Source organism: Littorina saxatilis, linkage group LG9 (assembly GCF_037325665.1).
Source record: "Littorina saxatilis isolate snail1 linkage group LG9, US_GU_Lsax_2.0, whole genome shotgun sequence".
Classification (NCBI taxonomy): Eukaryota; Metazoa; Mollusca; class Gastropoda; order Littorinimorpha; family Littorinidae; genus Littorina; species Littorina saxatilis.
In genome coordinates, this window is record NC_090253.1 from 65,367,606 (window position 1) to 65,390,479 (window position 22,874).

A 22,874-nucleotide genomic window follows, 5' to 3' on the forward strand; every position below is an offset into this window, starting at 1 on the left:
TTCAAAGTTAACTTCGCAGCTGAACAACAACTCTTTCAAAGTTAACTTCGCAGCTGAACAACAACTCTTTCAAAGCTAACTTCGGAATATGGTTGCCTTAATGGCAAGGTTAACACGAGTACATACGTAAAAGGCATTGCATAAGCAAATGGTTATTTTCACACTGGAGTTGCACCCCAGGTAGCAAAAGATCTGGAAATCATCTGCGGGACAGATGCCAGTTGTCACATATTGTACATATGTCAGAAATCGTATGGATACCACATTATTACAATTTGTCATTTCTCACATGATCTGACCATCACCAACGGCATATCATAGCCAGCTGGATTATTGCTGGCGCGGTCAGCTACTCTACTTTTTAAAGCTGAATTATTTTAAAGCTTTTGTTTGTGAACAATTATGGTATTTATTTTGCGAATTATTATATATTAATTACAAAAATGACAATTGAAAAATCTGAATTTGGGACAAACTATGGTATGCCATTTTTGTGGTTGAGTGCGTCTAAACCCTCCAAATAAGGTTTTGAGTGTGTGTAAAAATTTTTTTAAAATAAAGTGTTTTTCGCAATTTGTTTGTGTCATTTGTTATTTTGCAAAAAATGTATGTGATACTTTTTGCAACCAGCCGAAGTTTGCTGTCTGAGTTTGACTATATTTGACTATATTTTATAAGGCGAGCGTCCCCAGCCACCATGATCCTGCATGCGTTTTATTTTTTTTATTTTTCATGCTGGAATGCGTGACACCTTCGCTATTCGCGCCTTACATTTCGCCAACTTTTACGCAGATTGTCGCAGTCGAAACGATTTTACCACGCTTATTTGAAAAGGTGATTGCAATCTTTGTTTTCCTAATTTAATACCGTGCATTTATGTTTGTTCTTTATAAAAACACTTTTTTTAATCTTTTTATATTTAGTCAAGTTTTGTTTTTACCTGTATTTAATTTTGACATTTTGACATAAAAATTAGTTATTCTTTTAATTCTTGGTGACATTTTTTTTATTTAGAATTTTAATTGCATTATTCGGTTATTTTTAAAGTTATTTTCAGACAGTTTGGGTTCAAAGAATACATTTTATTTTTAATCAAATATTTTTATTTTATGTATTGGATTTTTATTAAATTTATATCATAAAATTTGTTCTCAGCCTTTTTATTTTTTTTATTTGATAAAATACATCTAAAAACAAAGAGACTGCCAACCTTCAATAATTTTTTTTTTTTTTTTGGTAGAAAAAAGTTGCTGAAGTTTTGTTTTTTGGTCAACTGAGCATTTACACTCATAATGTTTAGATCAGTGAGCCGTTTGTTTTAAGGGAGGCAATAACAACTGCAAAGAGCAATATCTTTTAGTTATTTCCCTTGTTAATTAATGATCTCACTTCCGGTTGGCGCAAACTTAGTATGCCACATGTTTTGGCGTTTTTCACCCTTTTATCTTCCTGCCTTGTATTTTGAGTTGCTTATTGGATGTAAGGTAATCCTTGTCTTTCATTCTAAAATGAAGATTGATTGTCTCACGAAGTACTAAGTGAATTAACTGATGGAACAATTTGATTTCGAATTTGATGTGACTGTGACTCACAGTCTCGACTTTTTTTTGTGTGCCTAGAAGAACACTGTTCTATTCATCCAAGATTGTTTTTTTTCTGAACGAGGTGTGAGTCAACTGACTTTTCCAAAAACATGATGTTGATTGATGTTGTGGTTTGTTTTTTTAGAATCGAAGTTGTAAAACTAAAACAGTAAAAGTGTGAAAATGCTCCGATTCGCTGGTCACATAACAAAAATCGGGGAGGTTGCTAAATTACAATATAATCCAATCAGTTTGAAACATTGTTCACAAGTAGACGAGACTCTGCTTTTCATATTCATGATATTGATAGTGATTGAATAATATATTTTATTCGCGAGCTGATCTACATTACACACGATGACAAAATTCAACCAACCCGATTTTTTGTTGAAGTAAACAAATGTATGTAACCTGCGAATTAAATGGTAGTTTTTTACATTCTCATTTAACATTTATGAGCTTCCTGTCTCTTGGTAAACTTCTGGTTTCTAATCTACTGATTATATTCCAATTTTGTTTTCATTGATGAACAAGTGTGGACTTTATAAAGATTTGTTTCTGTCTTCATTTAAAAACAATGTCATCCATCAAATGTAAATTGCATCTTCATCAAGTGTTAACTATTTCTGTGATATTTTTTCAAGGTGGCGGTAATGAACAGCTTCGGTCAGTTCAAACATACTCTGAACTACAAACAGGACCTTGCGTATTGAGTCGAGGTAAGGAACCATTCGTATCGCTCTGCCTCATAAATCAATAATCGTTCAACTTCAAGATTTCTCTTTCTCCCAACCTCAATTTTTTATTTTCTCTTTGGTGAGTCAGGTTGTGACTTTTGTTTACATGGCAGACTTTCCCCCTACTTTGAAACAATTTTAGTCAGCGCCAAATCGAATCGAAAGTGCTACCCTTGTGATGTAAACTGCTAAACAGCGCAAACTGTCAAACTTGTTTTAAGCAACGATTCTTGTCAGACTTTGTAGGCCAGTGCAGCTATTGGAGCTACCTCCTAATGCGACAAAAGCAGTTTGGCTATAGTTTGACTCTATAGCTAACCAATCAGTAAGCGGTGATAAGAAAAGTCTGCGGAATTATATCTTTTTTATTCCACGGCCAAGTCCAGCAGCTTTTGTAGTCGCTGCTAAGTCTTACCTTAATTGTTTCTAAATTATATTATACATTCCAATTTTGTTTTTGTTGTGAGTGTGACTTTGAGGCTTGTGAATGATGAATCATTGTGTTCCTAATTAATTTCAAGGATTTATTTTTCAGAAAGCCATGAGTATGACTGTGTGTTTGAACTTGAAGAAAGCTGAGATGGACAGTGACCTCAGCCCTCAACAGACAACATCCCCACAGATGCCACTAACGCAGACTGTGGTTTCGCAACTGCGGCCAGGTGAAGATGTACAGGTATATCTCGATAGCAACAAATGCATCGTTGACAGTGACACATTTGTCAGGGTCTTTTTGTTTTATGAATTTGGCGTATTTGTCTTTTATTCTTTTGTAGAACCTTTTTAAAGTAATACAAGCAGATGTGTCAACTTTTTTTTTTTACTGGTTTAGGGAAACAAATGCATTGTTTTCAGTAAAGAGGAAAAACAGGGTGGTATGTTGATGATTGCTTTATTTTTTTATTTTCTAATTACCCAGGCATGTGTGTTTTTCATTGATGAACAAGTGTGGACTTTTTAAAGAATTTGTTCTGTCTTCATTCAAAAAAAATGTCATCCATCAAATGTAAATTGCATCTTCATCAAATGTTAACTATTTCTGTGATATTTTTTCAAGGTGGCGGTAATGAACAGCTTCAGTCAGGTCAAACATACTCTGAACTACAAACAAGACCTAGCTTATTGAGTTGAGGTAAGTAACCATTCATATCGCTCTGCCTCATAAATCAATAACTGTTCAACTTCAAGATTTCTCTCTCGCCCAACCTCAATTTTTTTATTTTCTCTTTGGTGAGTCAGGTTGTGACTTTTGTTCACATGGCAGACTTTGTACCAACTATCCCCCTACTTTAAAACTTTAGTCAGTGCCAAATCAAATCAAAAGTGCTACCCTTGTGTTGTAAACAGCGCAAACTGTCAAACTTGTTATAAGCGACGATTCTTGTCAGACTTTGAAGGCCAGTGCAGCTATTGGAGCTACCTCCTAATGCGACAAAAGCAGTTTGGCTATAGTTTGACTATAGCTAACCAATCAGTAAGCGGCAATAAGAAAAGTCTGCGGAATATCTTTTTTTATTCCATGGCCAAGTCCAGCAGTTTTTGGAGTCGCTGCTAAGTCTTACCTTAATTGTTTCTAACTTGCTGGAGCCGTTCACATGGCTGACTTTTTGCCAGCAACACAGGAGATATTTTTAAACAATTAAGTTGGGGAAAAGTTGTTTGCTCGTCTGCCATGTGAACAGCACTTAAATGTTTTCTGATGATCTAAAAGCGAAAATCTATAGGCAGGGGTATAGTTTTGTGTCAGTGTGATTATTCATCAATTTATTGCAACTCCTTTCAGTGCAGTTATTGAGTGACTGTCAGCTCGCTCCTACCCTTTTCATCTTTTTTTCTCTGTGTTCGAGAGATATGTCCAGTAATTTGAGGAAACATAATGGACCAGTCTCTATGAACCTTAACTGTCAAATTCTCTCAAAGATTTTATTCATTTAAAAAAAAAATATTCATCAAATTTTAAAGAATGCAGTGTCCCCCAGCCATACTCATAGTAACAGGCTCACTTTTCTCAGTTTTATTCTTCAGAGTTTTTATTTTGTAGTATGTTTTTCGCCGACTTAGCCCCAACAACCCAGGAGCAATTTTTAAACGACTAAAGAAGTTCTGTATCCTGTTTTACAAAAAGAGTAATTTAATGTACATTGTATTAAAAAACGTAAACCAGCTGTTCACTTTCTTAGTATCAATTGAAGTTCTATAACCTGTTATAACAAATTTAAGTGTCTTTTGTAATTGCATACATTTTTATCAAGTGTTAACTATTTCTGTGATATCTTTTCAGGGTGGCAGTAATGAACAGCTACAGTCCGGTCAGGTCGAACAGATATTCTGCGAGATTTGAAGTACAAATTTTGTTTGTTTGTTTATTTGTTGCTTAACGTCCAGCCGACTACGCAGAGCCATATCAGGACGAGGAAGGGGGGGATGAAGGGGGCCACTTGTCAAGCGATTCCTGTTTACAAATGCACTAACCCATTACTTGTGTCCCAGCAGGCTTTAGTAAAACTAAATTAATACCTACTGGAAGATTACCAGTTTCCAGTATGTTAAAATAGGCTTAACCTATCTACTGCTGGACTTACATCAGAACACTAACAGATTAAACTATACATGAATCGCGAGACAAGCGGCAAGAGAAGAGATTTTTGGAAAAAATACAGGTGAATGAGCAAGAAGGCAGAAAAAAGAAAAGAATTCATGAAGAAAAAGAGAGCATGACAGGAAAGAGGAACCAAAAATCTACCTAACAGCAAACTAGAAAGCTCCTGCGGTTCCAAAAACAGGAGGGGCTTTTAATTTCATAACCGCAGTGCCCCACTGCGGGAATTTGAAGTACAAACAAGTTCTGCTTATTGAGTCAGGTAAGTAACCACTCATTCATCACTGTACGTCATAAATCAGTAACTTTTCAACTTCATGATTTCTCTCTCTCTCCTAATCTCGCTAAAGCAAACCTATCAGTAAGCGTGATAAGAAAAAGTCTGTGGAAAATCTTTGTTAATTCACGGCCAAGTCAAGCAGTTTTGGAGTCACTGTTAGGTTTTGCCTTAATCGTTTCTAAATTGCTGGAGCCGTTCACATTGCAGATTTTTTGCTGACTTGGCCTGAACAACCAATGAGCAACTTTCAAACGACTAAAGGTGGGGAAAAGTTGTTTAATATAAAATAATAAAGGTTATAGTGTTGTGTCAGTGTGTGTAGAGAGATTCCCAGTAATCTGAGAAAAGATACTGGACCAGTCTCCATGAACCTTAACTTTCACATTCTTCTCAAAGATTTATTTCTGAAATCATTAAACAAATTAAAAAAATTGAAATTCATCAACCGTTAAACATTTTAAAATTTAGTGTCCCCCAGTCATACTCGTCGCAATAAGCTCAGTTTCAGTCTTCAGAGGATTTAGTTTTATTGTGTGTTTTCTTGAACCTATCAGTAAGCGCGATAAGAAAAGTTTATGGAAAATCTTTGTTAATTCACGGTAAAGTCAGGCCGTTTTGGAGTCACTGCTAGGTCTTGCCTTTATATTTTACAAATGCTGGAGTCGTTCACATGGCAGACTAAGCGCGATAAGAAAAGTCTTATTCTCAGAATGTGTTGTTAAGGTCTTCGCGCCGTGACTTGTTAAAGTGGCGGACAGCGTCTCTTCGTCGATTCAAAACTTTTGGAAGAACAGTTTTTTACTCTTGCAACTGTCTGTGAACTTAATTTCTCGCAATGGCATAATGCTGAAAGGTATTTTTCGGAAAGGTAGTGCGATGTTCGAACATTAGCGTCTGCTCGCGTGCAGCGCGTTTGCAATGTTCACTGTGATACGTCACTTCTGCCCCTGTCGCGTTGAGTTATCTTTCGTCAATCGTTCATCGTGTGACGGGTCAATGGCCTACGATTTGATCTGTGATCGGCCCCCGATCGGATTGGGGGAATAAATCTCACGATGGAATCGCCCGTGTGATTCCAACTTATGGAAAGTAGCCTCCTTTAAAAACTCAACTAAATATTCTTTTTTTTTAAATCATAAAAAAAGCCGACCTACCGACACTTATCTTTTTTGGTCACATTACCCTACACCAATGTATATTTTTGTTTGGCCTAACCTGTCTTTGATGACATCATATCCAGCTTTTTGTGAAAGTTGACGGCACTGTGGACGGGACATTTTGAAAACCTCCAGTCCTATGCGCATGTGATCAGCAATGTCAGAAACTAGAGACCTCCCATGTTGTGGATCGTCCATAATTGGGCAGCCGGCTTCATTCCTCTGATTTGGTTGGTTATGTTTCTTTATCTTTCTGTTTGCAGCTGCAGTCAGACGTACATTCGCCAATGCCAAAGAACAGGAGCTGGACGCGGCCCTGGCCTTATGGCTGACATCGCAACAAGACAGGCAGATGCCACAGCTGCCTGGTCTTCAAGGGAACGCTAATCAGGAGCATTTGTAGGAACATGCCGTAAGCTACGGCTGCCCAGAGTGTAATTTGTTATACAGTTTGTCTATGAATTATTCAGAACGTTGCCTCCAATTTCAAACCAGTAGTTGCTATTACAGGGTAAGACATCCGTCTCTGAAGAGAAGGGTTTTTTTAAGCCAGTTTTGTGAAAACGCACGCATAGAATACAAAACAATAGCCAGATAATCTCTATATTTGTTAGTGTGGGTGCATGCAGAATGCCTCTTTGCTCATCTACTGTAATCTTCAGAATCACTATTTGTATTAAAATTTGATTTTAACAGAGAGTTAGGCATAACCAGCGCACTTGTGCACACAACAGATCTCTAGTTCTCAGAGGATGTTAAACTGCTAGGCGGTCAGTCGGTGCAATTACATTCAGAATGCCTTTTTGATCATCTATTGTCATCTTCAGAATCAGCATATATGAAAGAATATGGTATTAAAAGAAAGTTCAGTATTTCAAGCACATGGTGCACAAACAATATCCTAAGTTCGTATGGAAAGTCTCAGGGCTAGGAAAACTAGAAGGCAAGGATGCATCCTCTGTGTCAATCATAATTGCCACTCAATACTTTGAGGAGACAAACCCAATGCTGGCGTGTCGAAGAAGATAGCCACAGCGGGCTTGTCAAGTCAAAGTAGCATACCATATCCTCAGCATATTATCAATTAATATCCCAATGTAGGCCAGCCGGTCTGAGAAATCTTTAAACCCTAATAGTCGGTCAGCCAGTGCAATTACGTACAGAATGCTTTTTTGATCATCCCCTGTAATCTTTAGAATTAGTATTTGTGTAAGAACATGATTTTAAAAGGAAGTTGAGCATTTCCAGCACAGTGTGCACAAAAAAGATCCCAATTCCACAGGGAAAGTCTAAGGGCTAGAAAAACACAAAGAAAAGCATGAATCGTCTGGCGTGTCGAACAGGACAGCCACAGCGAGCTTGTCAGGTCAAAGTATCATACCGAATCCTCAGCAAATTATGAGTATTTATGAAAGAATATGATTCTTTTTGTAAAGTTCAGCATTTCCAGCACATTGTTCACAAAAAAGATCCCAAGTTTGCAGGGAAAGTCTCAGGGCTAGAAAAATTAGAAGACAAGGATGCATCCTCAGATTATCATGATCGATTCTTTGATGAGAGAAACCCAATGCTGGCATGTCGAAGAAGACTGCCACAGCGGGCTTGTCAAGTCAAAGTATCATACCATATCCTCAGCGAATTACCAATCACTATCGATTCCTATGTAGGCTAACTGGTCTAAGGATGTTAAACCCTAATAGTCAGTGCGGAAGGCCTTTTTGATCATCCACTTTAATCAAAGCTGTCTTTATTTCACTTGGTGTGATACTGAATTTGCACAACCTTTTGGCGCTAGGATGTCTTGTGCGGTCATTGTCAAACTAAGAATAAGAAAGACTAGATAGTTATAATTTTTCTTTAATTACGTACCAGAAATATCTGTTTTGTGTATAAGTACAGTTACTAGAAGCGAGGTACTATACTTTTCAATAATTGTTAGACAACCTGTTACACATGTAAAACAACACTCTGCCTCATTTGATTCTCACTGTGTATATTTTTTGTAAATTTGTCCTCCCATTTATGCATAATTATGTAATAATGTTGGTCGTTATAATAGACCGATTACTTGATTTTGTGAAATGTTCATCATGTACATTGATTTTGTGTGTGTAATGTAAGGCACTTTTGCATTGCTGATTAGTTATACTTCTAGCATCGCAACAGAAGCTACAGTACAGGGCATAGAGACGACTCCCTGTTTTTTGTGAAACTCTTAATTTTAAATCTTTTTTTTATGAAAATGTACTCAATGTAGTCAATGTGTAATTTTGTGATACAGTATTCTTCAAGCATTTCAAATGCAGCTACATGATGGGCACTAAGGTGACTCTCCAGTGGTTTTGGCCTTTTTTATGTGACTATATAATTACGTACAAAATATAAGAGAACTTTGCTAGTGAATGAATATTTTTTGGTGATACTTCAAGCATTGCAGCTACAGGATAGGGCACTATTAAAGTGACTCCCCAGTGATTTTGACCTTTTTTTTATGTGACTGTATACAATAAGTTGGCTTATTATTATGATATTGAATATAAGGTATGATCTTCAGACTGTTGTTTTGTCTTGAACTTTTGTTGTGGAAATGTGTGTGTGAGGTGCGAAGTATCGGTCAAACATATGAAGAAGACATGTCATTCATACAGTTAACATATGACATATAGCAAACAATGTCATTTGTGTCATGGCAACCATGTAATTTTCATATGACAATGTCATTTGTGATATGGCAATCAAATGATTTTCATATTTCAGTGTCACTTGTAATGTGGTGTAAATGAGGTTTTCATCTGACAATGTCACTTGTGATGTGGCAAACTAGTGTTTTTGACGTGTCATTTTCACCTAAAAAACATATGGTAGCCATTCAAAAACCATTTGCAATTTATCTATGACTGACAAATGGTTTTACTATATGATTTCCACATGCCATGTCATATGTTGTTCATATGCTGGGCATATTTCTCTGCTGCCTGGGACAGATCTGTGTCAGCCCTGCCAGGATGCAGAAAGGCTTCCAATGTTAGCGAACAGACGGAGAAACAGAGCTATCGGCCATGACGCAATCGTTCGACTAGGAGGTTTACAGTGTCATGGCTGTCCTGTTAGCGAACAGAGAAACAGAGCTATCGGCCATGACGCAATCGTTAGACTAGGAGGTTTACAGTGTCATGGCTGTCCTGTTAGCGAACAGAGAAACAGAGCTATCGGCCATGACGCAATCGTTAGACTAGGAGGTTTACAGTGTCATGGCTGTCCTGTTAGTCAACAGAGAGAAACATGGAGCTGTCGGCCATGTCACAATCGTTAGACGAGGAGGTTTACAGAGTAAAGGCCCTACACTCTTGCAATCAGCTGCACAATGTCGTGTTTTGACAGCGTTAGAACATGGCCAATACCTTACACCCGACTAGAATTGTATTGTCCCATTTTGAGAACAAACACAGCATTTCACTCAACTCGTCCAACACACGAAACATCAACACTGAATGATCCTGATATAGTGGAATTACTCACGACATGACTGAAAGAGAACACACACTGGTTGCGATAGTTTGCACAGCGCTAGGACTTGAAGACAGCACGTACGTTATGACACTGCTGCTGTTTGCAGTCTTACACACTCAGAACTCAGAACAGAGGAATGTTTCATTTCATGCCTCATACCGCCACACATACGTCAGAGTGACGGGTGTACCTATAGCTGGCAGCATCATCAGTGTCACGGTTTGGTGACATTGATTGGGGAAGAAACACTCTGTAGGGTGCCTTTCCGAAATTGCGATGCAATACAAAGCGCTTGTGCCTATCGCAACTGGATGATTTTGTGCTGACAGGGCTTGGCATGAGAAACTCGTTTTACCTCCACGACTGTGGTGCGAGGTGTAATATTATGTACAGGGTTTCCACGTGCGGGATTTTGCTGGCTCAGCAAGTCAGCCTAAAACTGCGCTATACTTTTAACGATAGCGATTGGTCGCTGGAGTCATGTGATGTTTTCTACGAGCTTTGGGGGAGACATTGAAACTGTCCTTTTCGGCATATGCTTCGAGAAGAGAAGGTTGTTTTCTCGTCTAAGAGTTGATGGTATTCAACACGGGGGGATATTTTTGATGTCAACGTGCCTGCTCTGCGTGTCCAGGAGGGCTCTTAGGACAACGGAGAATTAACCGCCTTTTCGCTGCAAGATATTTTTCTGACGACGAGGTCGTCAGATGTTTCTTGACTGGGTGTTGCGAGGATTTCAACGCAGAAAAAGACTCAGCACAAGGGTTGTGGCTACAAATTCGCCGACGGACGATAAGCCATACACGGAAGCGGGTTCGCTTAAGGAGAGCTACATATTCATAGACTGTTGAGGTAATAAATCGTTATTAAACGCTGTTGACGATTCAATGTTTGTGGAATGAAATACTCTCTGTTGTTCTCCGTCTCCAGGATAGCGCATAATATGCTCTTTGTGACGCTAAAAGTATAATCTGTATATGTTTTTGCAGATATGGAGAGAAGGAGGGAAAATAGCTGATTTGTTGTTTTAAAAGTTCGTTGTGCAGGACCACGTGCTCTATGAAATATGTAAAGGTGACATTGGGTTGAGCCTTGCTTGAGTTGCCGATTACTAAAGTCAGAGTAAGGCTACATCAACAGACATTTTGCTTCTTTTGACAGATTTTATGAATCACGAAGTTCTAATTAGTTTCCATATTTGCTTAATTTATTACATCTTTAATTGCACTTGAAATATCTTGACAATACAAGATATCACAAAACAATTTCTTCATTGGAAATGTCTGGGTGGCCGAGTGGTAAACGCACTTGCCTCGGAAGCGAGAGGTTGCGAGTTCGGCCCTGGGTCAGGGCGTTAGCAATTTTCTCCCCCCTTTCCTAACCTAGGTGGTGAGTTCAAGTGCTAGTCTTTCGGATGAGACGAAAAACCGAGGTCCCTTCGTGTACATTACATTGGGGTGTGCACGTTAAAGATTGGCAAAATTGTATAGGCATAAATAAAAAAATGTCCACCAAATACCCGTGTGACTTGAAATAATAGGCCGTGAAAGGTGAATGCTCGCCCTAATAGGCTTGAGGTTTGCTGGCCGATGTGAATGCGTGATATATTGTGTAAAAAATTCCATCTCACACGGCATAAATAAATCCCTGCGCCTTGAATCCGTGGTTGAGATATGTGCGCGATAAAAATTGGAAAAGTCTGTGGACAGGTCACCGGGTAACTAAAGCAAGGTTTTCTCAAAGCCGCGGCGCAGTTTGTTCAAAGATGATCAATGACTGGCACGGTATTAGGCCTTGCCGAGTTGTGTACGGGGCTAGAGCTAGAGGAAGGCTTTCAGCGGCAGTTTCAGCGGCACAGACGACGCACTGCCTATTATCTATGCCCCGATAGGGAGTATGACGAGTACTTGGCCTGTTTTCCTTTCATGCAACGTGTAGCGGGCTGGGATAATCTGGGCCCGTATGCTTATGGGGGAAGTTCGCGACAACTCCCGAAGTTTTGAGTGACATCGGAAGTACTTGCCTCACTTTCGTATGCATGGGCCGGAAAAAGGGGTTACCTCGAAGCAAAGCGAGGAAGTAACTCAAGGTATTTTGCGACTACTTCTAAAGTTTTGAGTGACATCGGAAGTACATCCTCACTTTCGCATGCATGGGACGAAAAAAGAGTTTACTTTGGAAGCTAACGAGGAAGTAAATGAGGGTAAATGTACTACAGCCAGACCCAGTAGTAAACACGCTACTTCCACAGTTTCTCAGTGCAAAAAGGCAGGGCTTTTCTTCAGTTTTTCATGTCAAACCGAGCTGACGCTCCCAAAGAGAGAAAATAGAGGGAAAAGTCGTATCTTCTGCATGCATTTCGTGCAAATTTCCCTGAATACAAACCTGAGTTGCCAGCTTTGACTTTTGTTTGTTCTGGGTCATTGGCCACCACTCTTTCATTCCCGCTTATACGAGGGGGTTACTGTGTTTCTATGAAAATGGGCGTCGTTGTGTGCATGTGTGAGTGTGTGTGTGTGTGTGTGTGTGTGTGTTTGTGTGCGTGCGTGCGTGTGTTTATGTGCGTGTGCGTGTGCGTGTGTGTGTGTGTGTGTGTGTGTTCGAGTGTTGAAGTGTAAGTTTCTGCTATTTTTTTTGTCATTGCTTTATCTGTGTGTGTGTGTGTGTGTGTGTGTGTGTGTGTGTGTGTGTGTGTGTGTGTGTGTGTATGTATTTGTGCGAGTGCCTGTGTGTGCGTGCGTGCGGGTATAATTGTGCGTCTGTTCCTTCATACGTTTGTTTGCGTGTTCGCGCGTGCCGTGTGTGTGTGTGTGTGTGTGTGTGTGTGTGTGTGTGTGTGTGTTTGTTTTCGATGTTATGTGTGTGTTCGACGGTGTGTGTGTGTTCGACGGTGTGTGTGTTCGACGGTGTGTGTGTGTGTGTGTGTGTGTGTGTGTGTGTGTGTGTGTGTGTGTGTGTGTGTGTGTTCGACGTTATGTGTGTGTTCGACGGTGTGTGTGTGTGTGTGTGTGTGTGTGTGTGTGTGTGTGTGTGTACCCACTCCCCACACTATGATGAGCTGACTATATTTGCGCCTTGATATTTTATTCATGTTCTTACGTTTTATGCTGTTTATTGTGATTCACCACACCCGAGTTTATCGTAATTGAGATAATAAAGTGGTCTATGTCTATGTATTATGTCTAATACACATGCACACACGCACGTAGGCTACAAAAATCCAATCTTGACTTTGAACTTTATATAAACATACATCCTCTTCACAATTAACGAGGACAAACGTAATTTACAAACACCTCAGTACAACAATTGTTCTGTTTTAAAAATTCGGACACACATTTTCTCAAATAATATGAAATTCGCTGAACTTATCTTCTTTTCACTACACCTTATATCTTGATTCCCAAAAAAATGGAGTTCTGCCTTTTTAAATTTACCAGTAACACAAACATTCGCTCTGACCAAACTATTTTTGTCCAGCAGTTTTACCGATACACAATCATTAAAAAAACACTACAAAAAGAGTTTTAAGTTAACCGACTTCGCTACCACATAAACAACCTTTTTTTATTGTCCCCAACATTCTGGTCAACGAAATCATTATTATAGACAGTCATTCTATTTAAGGACAATTATCACAGCTTTCGTTCAACCAGTTAAAAACAACAATTATAGTAAAAGCTACAGCGCGATCAACGTTTGCCCATTTACGAACTCGCGATGAGATTTGTTTCTTCTGGTCACCAAGCCTACCGTTTACAAACGCATGCGCACTAATTGGGATTCCCCCAATTTTCTCGACCTTGACCTCAGAACTCTCGAAGCCACTACTTCGGCGTTCAATTTAGCTCGTGCATACCGAGTAGCTGGCAACTTTGCTTTCGAAGTTCCCACTTCCAATGTCAAGGGCCTCTCGCTTGACATAATTATATAGAGCTTAAACAATGACCACGAGTTGATTACTGGAAAATAAACCACGAGTGGGTATTTGCAGCCGCTTGGTAATTCACGAGTGTGCGGAGCACACGAGTGAATTACCAAGCGGCTGCAAATACCCACGAGTGGTTTATTTTCCAGTAATCAACGAGTTGTCATTGTTTAAGCTATTTATACAACGAACAACACGGGTCTAACATGCAGTCATGCAGACGACATTTTGTAGGCAATTTCATTTCAGCCTAATCACTCAGAGTGTCAAATGCGCGTCATTCAAATAGTCCCTATTCTTTTACTTTATTCTTAGTCTCCGACTCGTCGGCATTATACTTGTCTCGTTTAAATATCGGACCCCATTGCTACGATTACAACACAGTAGCGTTTATATAGCTATTCTGACATTACATTCTGTGTTAAAATCAAGTTTTTGTCAGCAGCAAGAACCAGAATGGTCCATGTCGTTGATTGCAGACGACGGTTCCCTTTCCGCATGAAGCCACGGAAATAACCGAACATTGAAAAACCCACGGACATGTATTACGGAGAAAACTCGGGATAACCGGATGTTTAGCATTACGTCAATATGCTGGGAATCATATGACGTCATGACGTATCATGCTTGCCTACGTAGATTGTATACATGTTCGAAAGTCTGACTGTTGTGATCGCGTGGTGAAGACTGCGGTAAATCTGTAGATGATAAGAGAACAAGGATTGTCTCAGAAGAAACTTCGACTAAATGTTTCAGACCGGTAACTTCATTTCAACATTGCACTATATAATGCCGTTCTATGTGACAGGAGAGTTTGCTGATTTTGTGTTAAACATTGGAGAGATCGTCTGCTAGAATCAGAGATAGGTCGCTTCAGATTGCAGCTTCTGGAAATTTGCAAGGTTTGTTGCCTGTTAAAGAACTGGATTTTACACGTAATGTATGTCATGTACAGTAAGCAACAACAAAAACACACACAAAGCAAATGGCATCGTCTGTCGACTTGTGACAGAAAGAAACCTGGCGAGGTACATGCGTGTACTTCATACACGTCAGCCATTGTTGTTACAGTTTTGAGTCAACATTGTACGTATTCTTCCGCAACAGGGTCCAATCGTCTGGGTTTGAAATGTTCTAAAAATAAATTCTAGTGTTGATTATTTTTTAGCCCTCTTTATTCTTACTTCGAATAATCCACGTGTGATTTTTGGGTTTAATCAAAGTAGTTCGTTCTAATTTCTCACTTGTCTAAAAATAATCAACTAGATTTAATCCACCCCTCGGTTGCATTGCAGGAGTTGTATAAACGACGATATCGCATCTCAAGGGTCCTTACCCATCCAAAAATAACCTCCAGCGCATACTACAATTGCAGGACATTCCGTTTTTAAAGGCAGCTCATTGGGAAATGATCTCAGACACAATATCGAAGACGTGAAATGCGTCAATCGAGCAACTGTCGTAACTTGGCTACAATGAGACGGTCTCCTACCTTGCACCATAGACACGGACTGTGACATTCTTGTTTTAATGCTTAAAACAGAGTGACTCAAAAGCGACAGTTCGATCAGTTACTGACCGAAACAAACGTGCTCGAGTCATTCGGCGAAGGTGGCGAGCTTTCAAACCAGCACGACTGAATAACTCAGAATGCCTTTTTTTCATCATGCCTCTATTCTACACGAGTAACATAGTGCAGTGGTAACGGTTCCGGACTCTCGTTCATTCGCTCCGGGTTCAAGTTCCGCCGGGAGCTATATATTTTTTTTATTAATCTTTTCCTTTTTAAGCCTCCGCAATTGCATTCCGGCTGCAAAAACCGGGTTTTGCCTCTGTGTTAATTTTATTCATTTGCAAAAGAAACCTTCCTATGCTTTGAAAAAATCATATCATGTCTTGACTTTCAACTGTACGCGCGTGTGTATATATACCACTACGGTGAGTATGTGTGTGTGTGTGTGTGTGTGTGTGTGTGTGTATGCATGTGTGTGTGGTGTGTGTGTGTGTGTGTGTGTGTGACGTGTCACTTGTGTCATCATAGTTTCAGTGTGTGTATGAGTGTAGATTGAGAGAGAATGAGAGAAAGTGAGAGAGAGTGAGTGTGTGGTTATTTGTTTGTGACTGTGTGCGTGCGTGTATGGGTGCGTGTGTGTGTGTATATGTGTGCGCGCGAGCGCGCGCGTGTGTGTGTGTGCGCAGTGTGTGTGTGTGTGTTTATGTGTGCCGTCAGTGTCACTTGTGTCATAGTGTCAGTATGTGCATGAGTGTACGTTTGTCTGTGTGTGCGTGTGTCGTAAGAGAGAGAGAGAGAGAGAGAGAGCGACACTTCTTTGGCAATTTTGGACCAGACAGCGTCTTTATGTTTAACAGTTAGACTGTTCTGAAATTTGGACAGAATAACCGTTCTTTCGTAAAACACTTCTGTCAAGAGTACAGCAATTTCACCATCTGAAAAAGGCGCAGAACGCCCCTCTGTGTCTACTTTCTTTTTGAGCGGCACACGTGCCTTGCCATTTTCGTTGACTGAAATGTTGATAGAAACGTGCGCATGCGTATTAGTAGGGATTCCCCCAATTTCCCCGACCTTGACCTTAATACTCTCGCTGTCACTACTTTGGCGTTCAAGTCAGTTCATGCATTGTGAACAGTTAGAAAGTTGACTTCGGGAGTTCCCACTTCGAAAAGAGGCCTCTACTTCCAGTGTTTCTTACTTCTAGTTCATGCATACGGGCCCTGCAGTGCGTCGTCTGTCCTGCTGAAGTTACATAGGTGAGCGGAGCCCCTAACGATCAGGCATACATGACGACTGTGTACAGTTGTCTCGCGATAAAGCAACACAGCGAGAAGGACTGTTTAGTGTCTACTTGTCTCTCCAACTAGCAAGTGTTTATGTAGGCATATCCCTTAATTAAGGGAACAATCCTTCCCGTGTGTTGACTCTCTCCTACCCGCGTGAGACAAGACCATCCCTCCCCTCCAGTCGGACACATGCAACAAATCAACACCCTCACTTCTTCCTGTGTGGAGTCGGACGGATTCTTTGTGAAATAAATAATTATCATGTATCGACACCACTAGCTTTTAAAAATCGACACTACTAGCTTTTAATAATAATTCATACAAAAGTGTATATATGAAATAGTAAGAAGCACCAGTGAGTGGTGAAATAGTAAGACGTACAGATAACATGAGAAGATGACAGACAAACGAACAGACATGAGAAGATGACAGACAAACGAACAGACATGAGAAGATGACAGACAAACGAACAGACAAGACAAGGCAAGTAGCACAGGTAACTGTTGAGAGTACAGCGGTGTGACAGAGTGTATCCTGGGTAAAAAGGGGCGCAAATCCCGAAAATAAAGCCTCACAAAAAAAGGCCTTTTTTAGAATAATGCCTCACGAAAAATAAGCCTTAGTTTTCTAAGGCCTTATTATTCTGTCTCTTGTATGCTGTGACAGACAGAGAGCACTGGAGAGACAGGAGAGACAGAGACAGACAGACAGACAGACGGACGGACAGACAGACGGACGGATGGACAGACAGACAGACGGACAGACAGACGGACGGACAGACAGACGAACAGACAGACAGACAGACGGACAGACAGACAGACAGACAGAAAGAGACAAAGACAGACAGACAGACAGACGGACAGACAGACAGACGAACTGACAGACGGGATATTTGATCCGTTTTGCTGGGAGTGCATGACTGACTTACCCAGGCATGGCCATGATCTAGCGGAGAGGAGACCTAGATCCTGATTGACTGATTTAGTCACACCTCGCTTCACTGCACACGCAGCCAACCGGATCTTGTTGCTTCTGATGCTCAGTGTGGCGCGGCTTTGCCTCCGTCGCGGCTCAGCTGCTGCTTGCTTGCTCAGTTTCACACTCTGAAACACAGAAAAAACGAAATAATGTCTTAACTCTTTATCACAAGCCATCGTGTGCAGCCTCTCTCACATACACACACACACACACAAGTCAAGTCAAGTCAAGTATTTTATTGTTTTGGGCCCAGAGGGCTTTGAAACAAAGATATAATTTTAACAAAAAAAAGGTAACAAATCAGACAGTTAATAAATGTATACAAATTGAGCGGACAAATACAACAATACTATACAACCAAACAAAATAAATTGGCAATATACACTTCCATACATACAAACAAAAATAAAAGAAAAATAGGTTTAACAAAATCAGGTAAGAGATCAGACAGATAATATATATACATTAAGCGGACAACGATAATATACAGCCGAAATAAATTAGCAATACCATTATGCCATGCATCTTTTGTAAAAACACAAAACAAAAGCATATATTACATACATATACATACCAATAAAGAAACTAGATATAACGCTAACATACTAAAATCATAACGTGGGCTACAAATCTTGCTAGCTTCATTAGTTTTATCTTAGATTTACAATTCATTAACTGTTCATATTTTAAACAATTTGGGTGAGATCGGTAATAAGGACTAATTAATGTTCTTCTTTCAGACACTATACTTTCGTCGGTACAAATGAACAAATAGTGAAACTCATCACCTAATTCATTTTTATCGCACATATCACACAATCTTTCATTTCTAGGAGCATTAAAAAAATCTAAGCTGATGTATTGGCAACTTATGATTGCTTGTTCTAAATTTTGCTAATTTAACTTGGAATTTCCTAGGCAAACGCATAATTTTGCCTTATCATACATGTCCTTAATTACATTCAATACCTTACCATTAATATTCCGTTGCATCAGCTTTTGCCACAGGAGACTGCGTTGCACAGAATCAAAAGCCTTACGCAGATCAATGAAAGCATAATATAACTTTTTCTTTTGTTGTAAAAAATATATCAATGAGGCAATGTAGTGCAAAAATGTGGTCTACAGTAGAGTGGCCTTTTCGGAATCCAGCTTGTTCGTTGCCGATCACAGAATTGTCATCCAGAAATGCATGCAATCTTTTATTTATCACACTTGTAAAAAGTTTTCCAAAACAACTTAGTACACTGATTCCTCTATAATTATCAGGGTCGACTGTTGAGCCTTTACCTTTAAAGATTGGGCTTATATACACCACTGTCCAAGCTTTAGGCATTTTCCCAGTATGCAATATCAAGTTAAATAAACGTGTTACAATAGATAATAGTTTTGGCAAGGAATATTTCAAAAACTCGTTTATAATACCATCGTATCCGCAAGCTTTGTTATTCTTTAAATTGTTTACACATATCATCACCTCCTCCTTTGTAATATCAACATTCAATTGTTCATTCATAAGGTCTATGCCATCAAGCACATCATCTTGCACATCAATCAAGTCGTGGTCAGATACATTACTAAGTTTTTCAAAATGTTTTACGAATACTTCACGGGATATATCATGCATCGCTTGTTTCTTCTGCTGGTCACATCCACTTATCAGTTTCCAATAACTGCTGGGGTCAGAAGACTTCATTGTTCGAATTTTCTTATGTAGCTGCTTTAAATAACTATTATAACTTTTACTCAGTGTTCCCTTATAATCCTTGAATGCTTGGACCTTATCTTGTATAATCTCTCTGTTATTTGGTTGGGCTTTAAATTTTCTCTTTATTTTTCTATATTTCCTTCTTGTCTGTTTACATTCTTTATCAAACCAAATGTTCTTAACTCCGCTATGAGCATTGTTACTGCTACATGTATTTATTTTTTTCTTCTGCTTATTCTTTCTAAGCATGTTCAATTTATTGGCAGCTTCGGATAGAATATCTTCTATTTGTTTCATTACATTATCGATCTGGTCCTGAGTTACATCCTCTACGCTACCAATTAGGGAAACTAATATTCCTTCCACTAATAATACTTTATTATCATCAATTTCATCTACAAAATTCTGATTTGCTCCTACTTTCCATATTGGTTTCATCACACTGTCAGTGTTATAATTGCTTTCAGTTTCATTCTCAACGTGTTCTTTGTCCATTAGGATATCTGACAGGGCAAAAAATATAGGACAATGGACATCAGATAAACATTCATTATAGTCACATACTTGAAATTTTGAAAATGACGGAAAAACATTAGGCGAAGCTAGTACATAATCTACCAAACTCACATTATTACAAGTTACTCGACCCAATCTTGCGTCCTCTCCCATTCTGCCGTTCACTATTAATAATCGTTGACTAATTAATACAAAAGTCAATAAAACTGCGGCCAAAATTGTTCATAACATGGTCCATTGAGCACCTCTCTTTCATAATTCCAAACATGTCCATCATCTGCACTGTTGATACTTCATCAGTTAATTCATTCATAATAGCACAGTCTTCCAAACACACACACACACACTGACACACACACACACACACTGACACACACACAAACACACACACACACACACACACACACACACACACACACACACACACACAACATGAAGACAGATTACATCTGATTACATTGAGCTCTGAAAGGGTTTGGACAGCTGACAAATAATACTTGTGTTTTGGTCAGTATAGTTTTAGAACTAGAACATTAGACTTCATTACTTCAACACCGACAGCTGACAAATAATACTTCTGTTTTGGTCAGTATAGTTTTAGAACTAGAAAATTAGACTTCATTACTTCAACACCGACAGCTGACAAATAATACTCCTGTTTTGGTCAGTATAGTTTTAGAACTAGAAAATTAGACTTCATTACTTCAACACCGACAAGCTGACAAATAATACTTCTGTTTTGGTCAGTATAGTTTTAGAACTAGAAAATTAGACTTCATTACTTCAACACCGACAGCTGACAAATAATACTTCTGTTTTGGTCAGTATAGTTTTAGAACTAGAAAATTAGACTTCATTACTTCAACACCGACAGCTGACAAATAATACTTCTGTTTTGGTCAGTATAGTTTTAGAACTAGAAAATTAGACTTCATTACTTCAACACCGACAAGCTGACAAATAATACTTCTGTTTTGGTCAGTATAGTTTTAGAACTAGAAAATTAGACTTCATTACTTCGACACCGACAAGCTGACAAATAATACTTCTGTTTTGGTCAGTATAGTTTTAGAACTAGAAAATTAGACTTCATTACTTCAACACCGACAAGCTGACAAATAATACTTCTGTTTTGGTCAGTATAGTTTTAGAACTAGAAAATTAGACTTCATTACTTCAACACCGACAAGCTGACAAATAATACTTCTGTTTTGGTCAGTATAGTTTTAGAACTAGAAAATTAGACTTCATTACTTCGACACCGACAAGCTGACAAATAATACTTCTGTTTTGGTCAGTATAGTTTTAGAACTAGAAAATTAGACTTCATTACTTCAACACCGACAAGCTGACAAATAATACTTCTGTTTTGGTCAGTATAGTTTTAGAACTAGAAAATTAGACTTCATTACTTCGACACCGACAGCAGACAAATCATACTTCTGTTTTGGTCAGCATAGTTTTAGAACTAGAAAATTAGACTTGATTACTTCAACACCGACAAGCTGACAAATAATACTTCTGTTTTGGTCAGTATAGTTTTAGAACTAGAAAATTAGACTTCATTACTTCAACACCGACAGCTGACAAATAATACTTCTGTTTTGGTCAGTATAGTTTTAGAACTAGAAAATTAGACTTCATTACTTCAACACCGACAAGCTGACAAATAATACTTCTGTTTTGGTCAGTATAGTTTTAGAACTAGAAAATTAGACTTCATTACTTCAACACCGACAGCTGACAAATAATACTTCTGTTTTGGTCAGTATAGTTTTAGAACTAGAAAATTAGACTTCATTACTTCAACACCGACAAGCTGACAAATAATACTTCTGTTTTGGTCAGTATAGTTTTAGAACTAGAAAATTAGACTTCATTACTTCAACACCGACAGGCTGACAAATAATACTTCTGTTTTGGTCAGCATAGTTTTAGAACTAGAAAATTAGACTTCATTACTTCAACACCGACAAGCTGACAAATAATACTTCTGTTTTGGTCAGTATAGTTTTAGAACTAGAAAATTAGACTTCATTACTTCAACACCGACAGCTGACAAATAATACTTCTGTTTTGGTCAGTATAGTTTTAGAACTAGAAAATTAGACTTCATTACTTCAACACCGACAAGCTGACAAATAATACTTCTGTTTTGGTCAGTATAGTTTTAGAACTAGAAAATTAGACTTCATTACTTCAACACCGACAAGCTGACAAATAATACTTCTGTTTTGGTCAGTATAGTTTTAGAACTAGAAAATTAGACTTCATTACTTCGACACCGACAGCTGACAAATAATACTTCTGTTTTGGTCAGTATAGTTTTAGAACTAGAAAATTAGACTTCATTACTTCGACACCGACAAGCTGACAAATAATACTTCTGTTTTGGTCAGTATAGTTTTAGAACTAGAAAATTAGACTTCATTACTTCAACACCGACAGCTGACAAATAATACTTCTGTTTTGGTCAGCATAGTTTTAGAACTAGAACATTAGACTTCATTACTTCAACACCGACAAGCTGACAAATAATACTTCTGTTTTGGTCAGTATAGTTTTAGAACTAGAACATTAGACTTCATTACTTCAACACCGACAAGCTGACAAATAATACTTCTGTTTTGGTCAGTATAGTTTTAGAACTAGAAAATTAGACTTCATTACTTCAACACCGACAAGCTGACAAATAATACTTCTGTTTTGGTCAGTATAGTTTTAGAACTAGAAAATTAGACTTCATTACTTCGACACCGACAAGCTGACAAATCATACTTCTGTTTTGGTCAGTATAGTTTTAGAACTAGAAAATTAGACTTCATTACTTCAACACCGACAAGCTGACAAATAATACTTCTGTTTTGGTCAGTATAGTTTTAGAACTAGAACATTAGACTTCATTACTTCAACACCGACAAGCTGACAAATAATACTTCTGTTTGGTCAGTATAGTTTTAGAACTAGAACATTAGACTTCATTACTTCAACACCGACAGCTGACAAATAATACTTCTGTTTTGGTCAGTATAGTTTTAGAACTAGAACATTAGACTTCATTACTTCAACACCGACAGCT

At 38.6% G+C, this 22,874-nt stretch overlaps 1 protein-coding gene across 1 annotated transcript in view; it reads right to left on the reverse strand.

The window, feature by feature from the left end:
* The window catches only part of LOC138976996 (innexin unc-9-like), a 45,519-nt gene that overhangs the window by 3,252 nt on the left and 19,393 nt on the right, over nucleotides 1–22,874 (reverse strand). Inside the window, exon 2 of the mRNA XM_070349887.1 lies at nucleotides 17,522–17,696. Within this exon, the coding sequence (XP_070205988.1) occupies nucleotides 17,522–17,535 (14 nt within the window). The 5' untranslated portion in view covers nucleotides 17,536–17,696. The remainder of the gene's footprint in view (nucleotides 1–17,521; nucleotides 17,697–22,874) is intronic.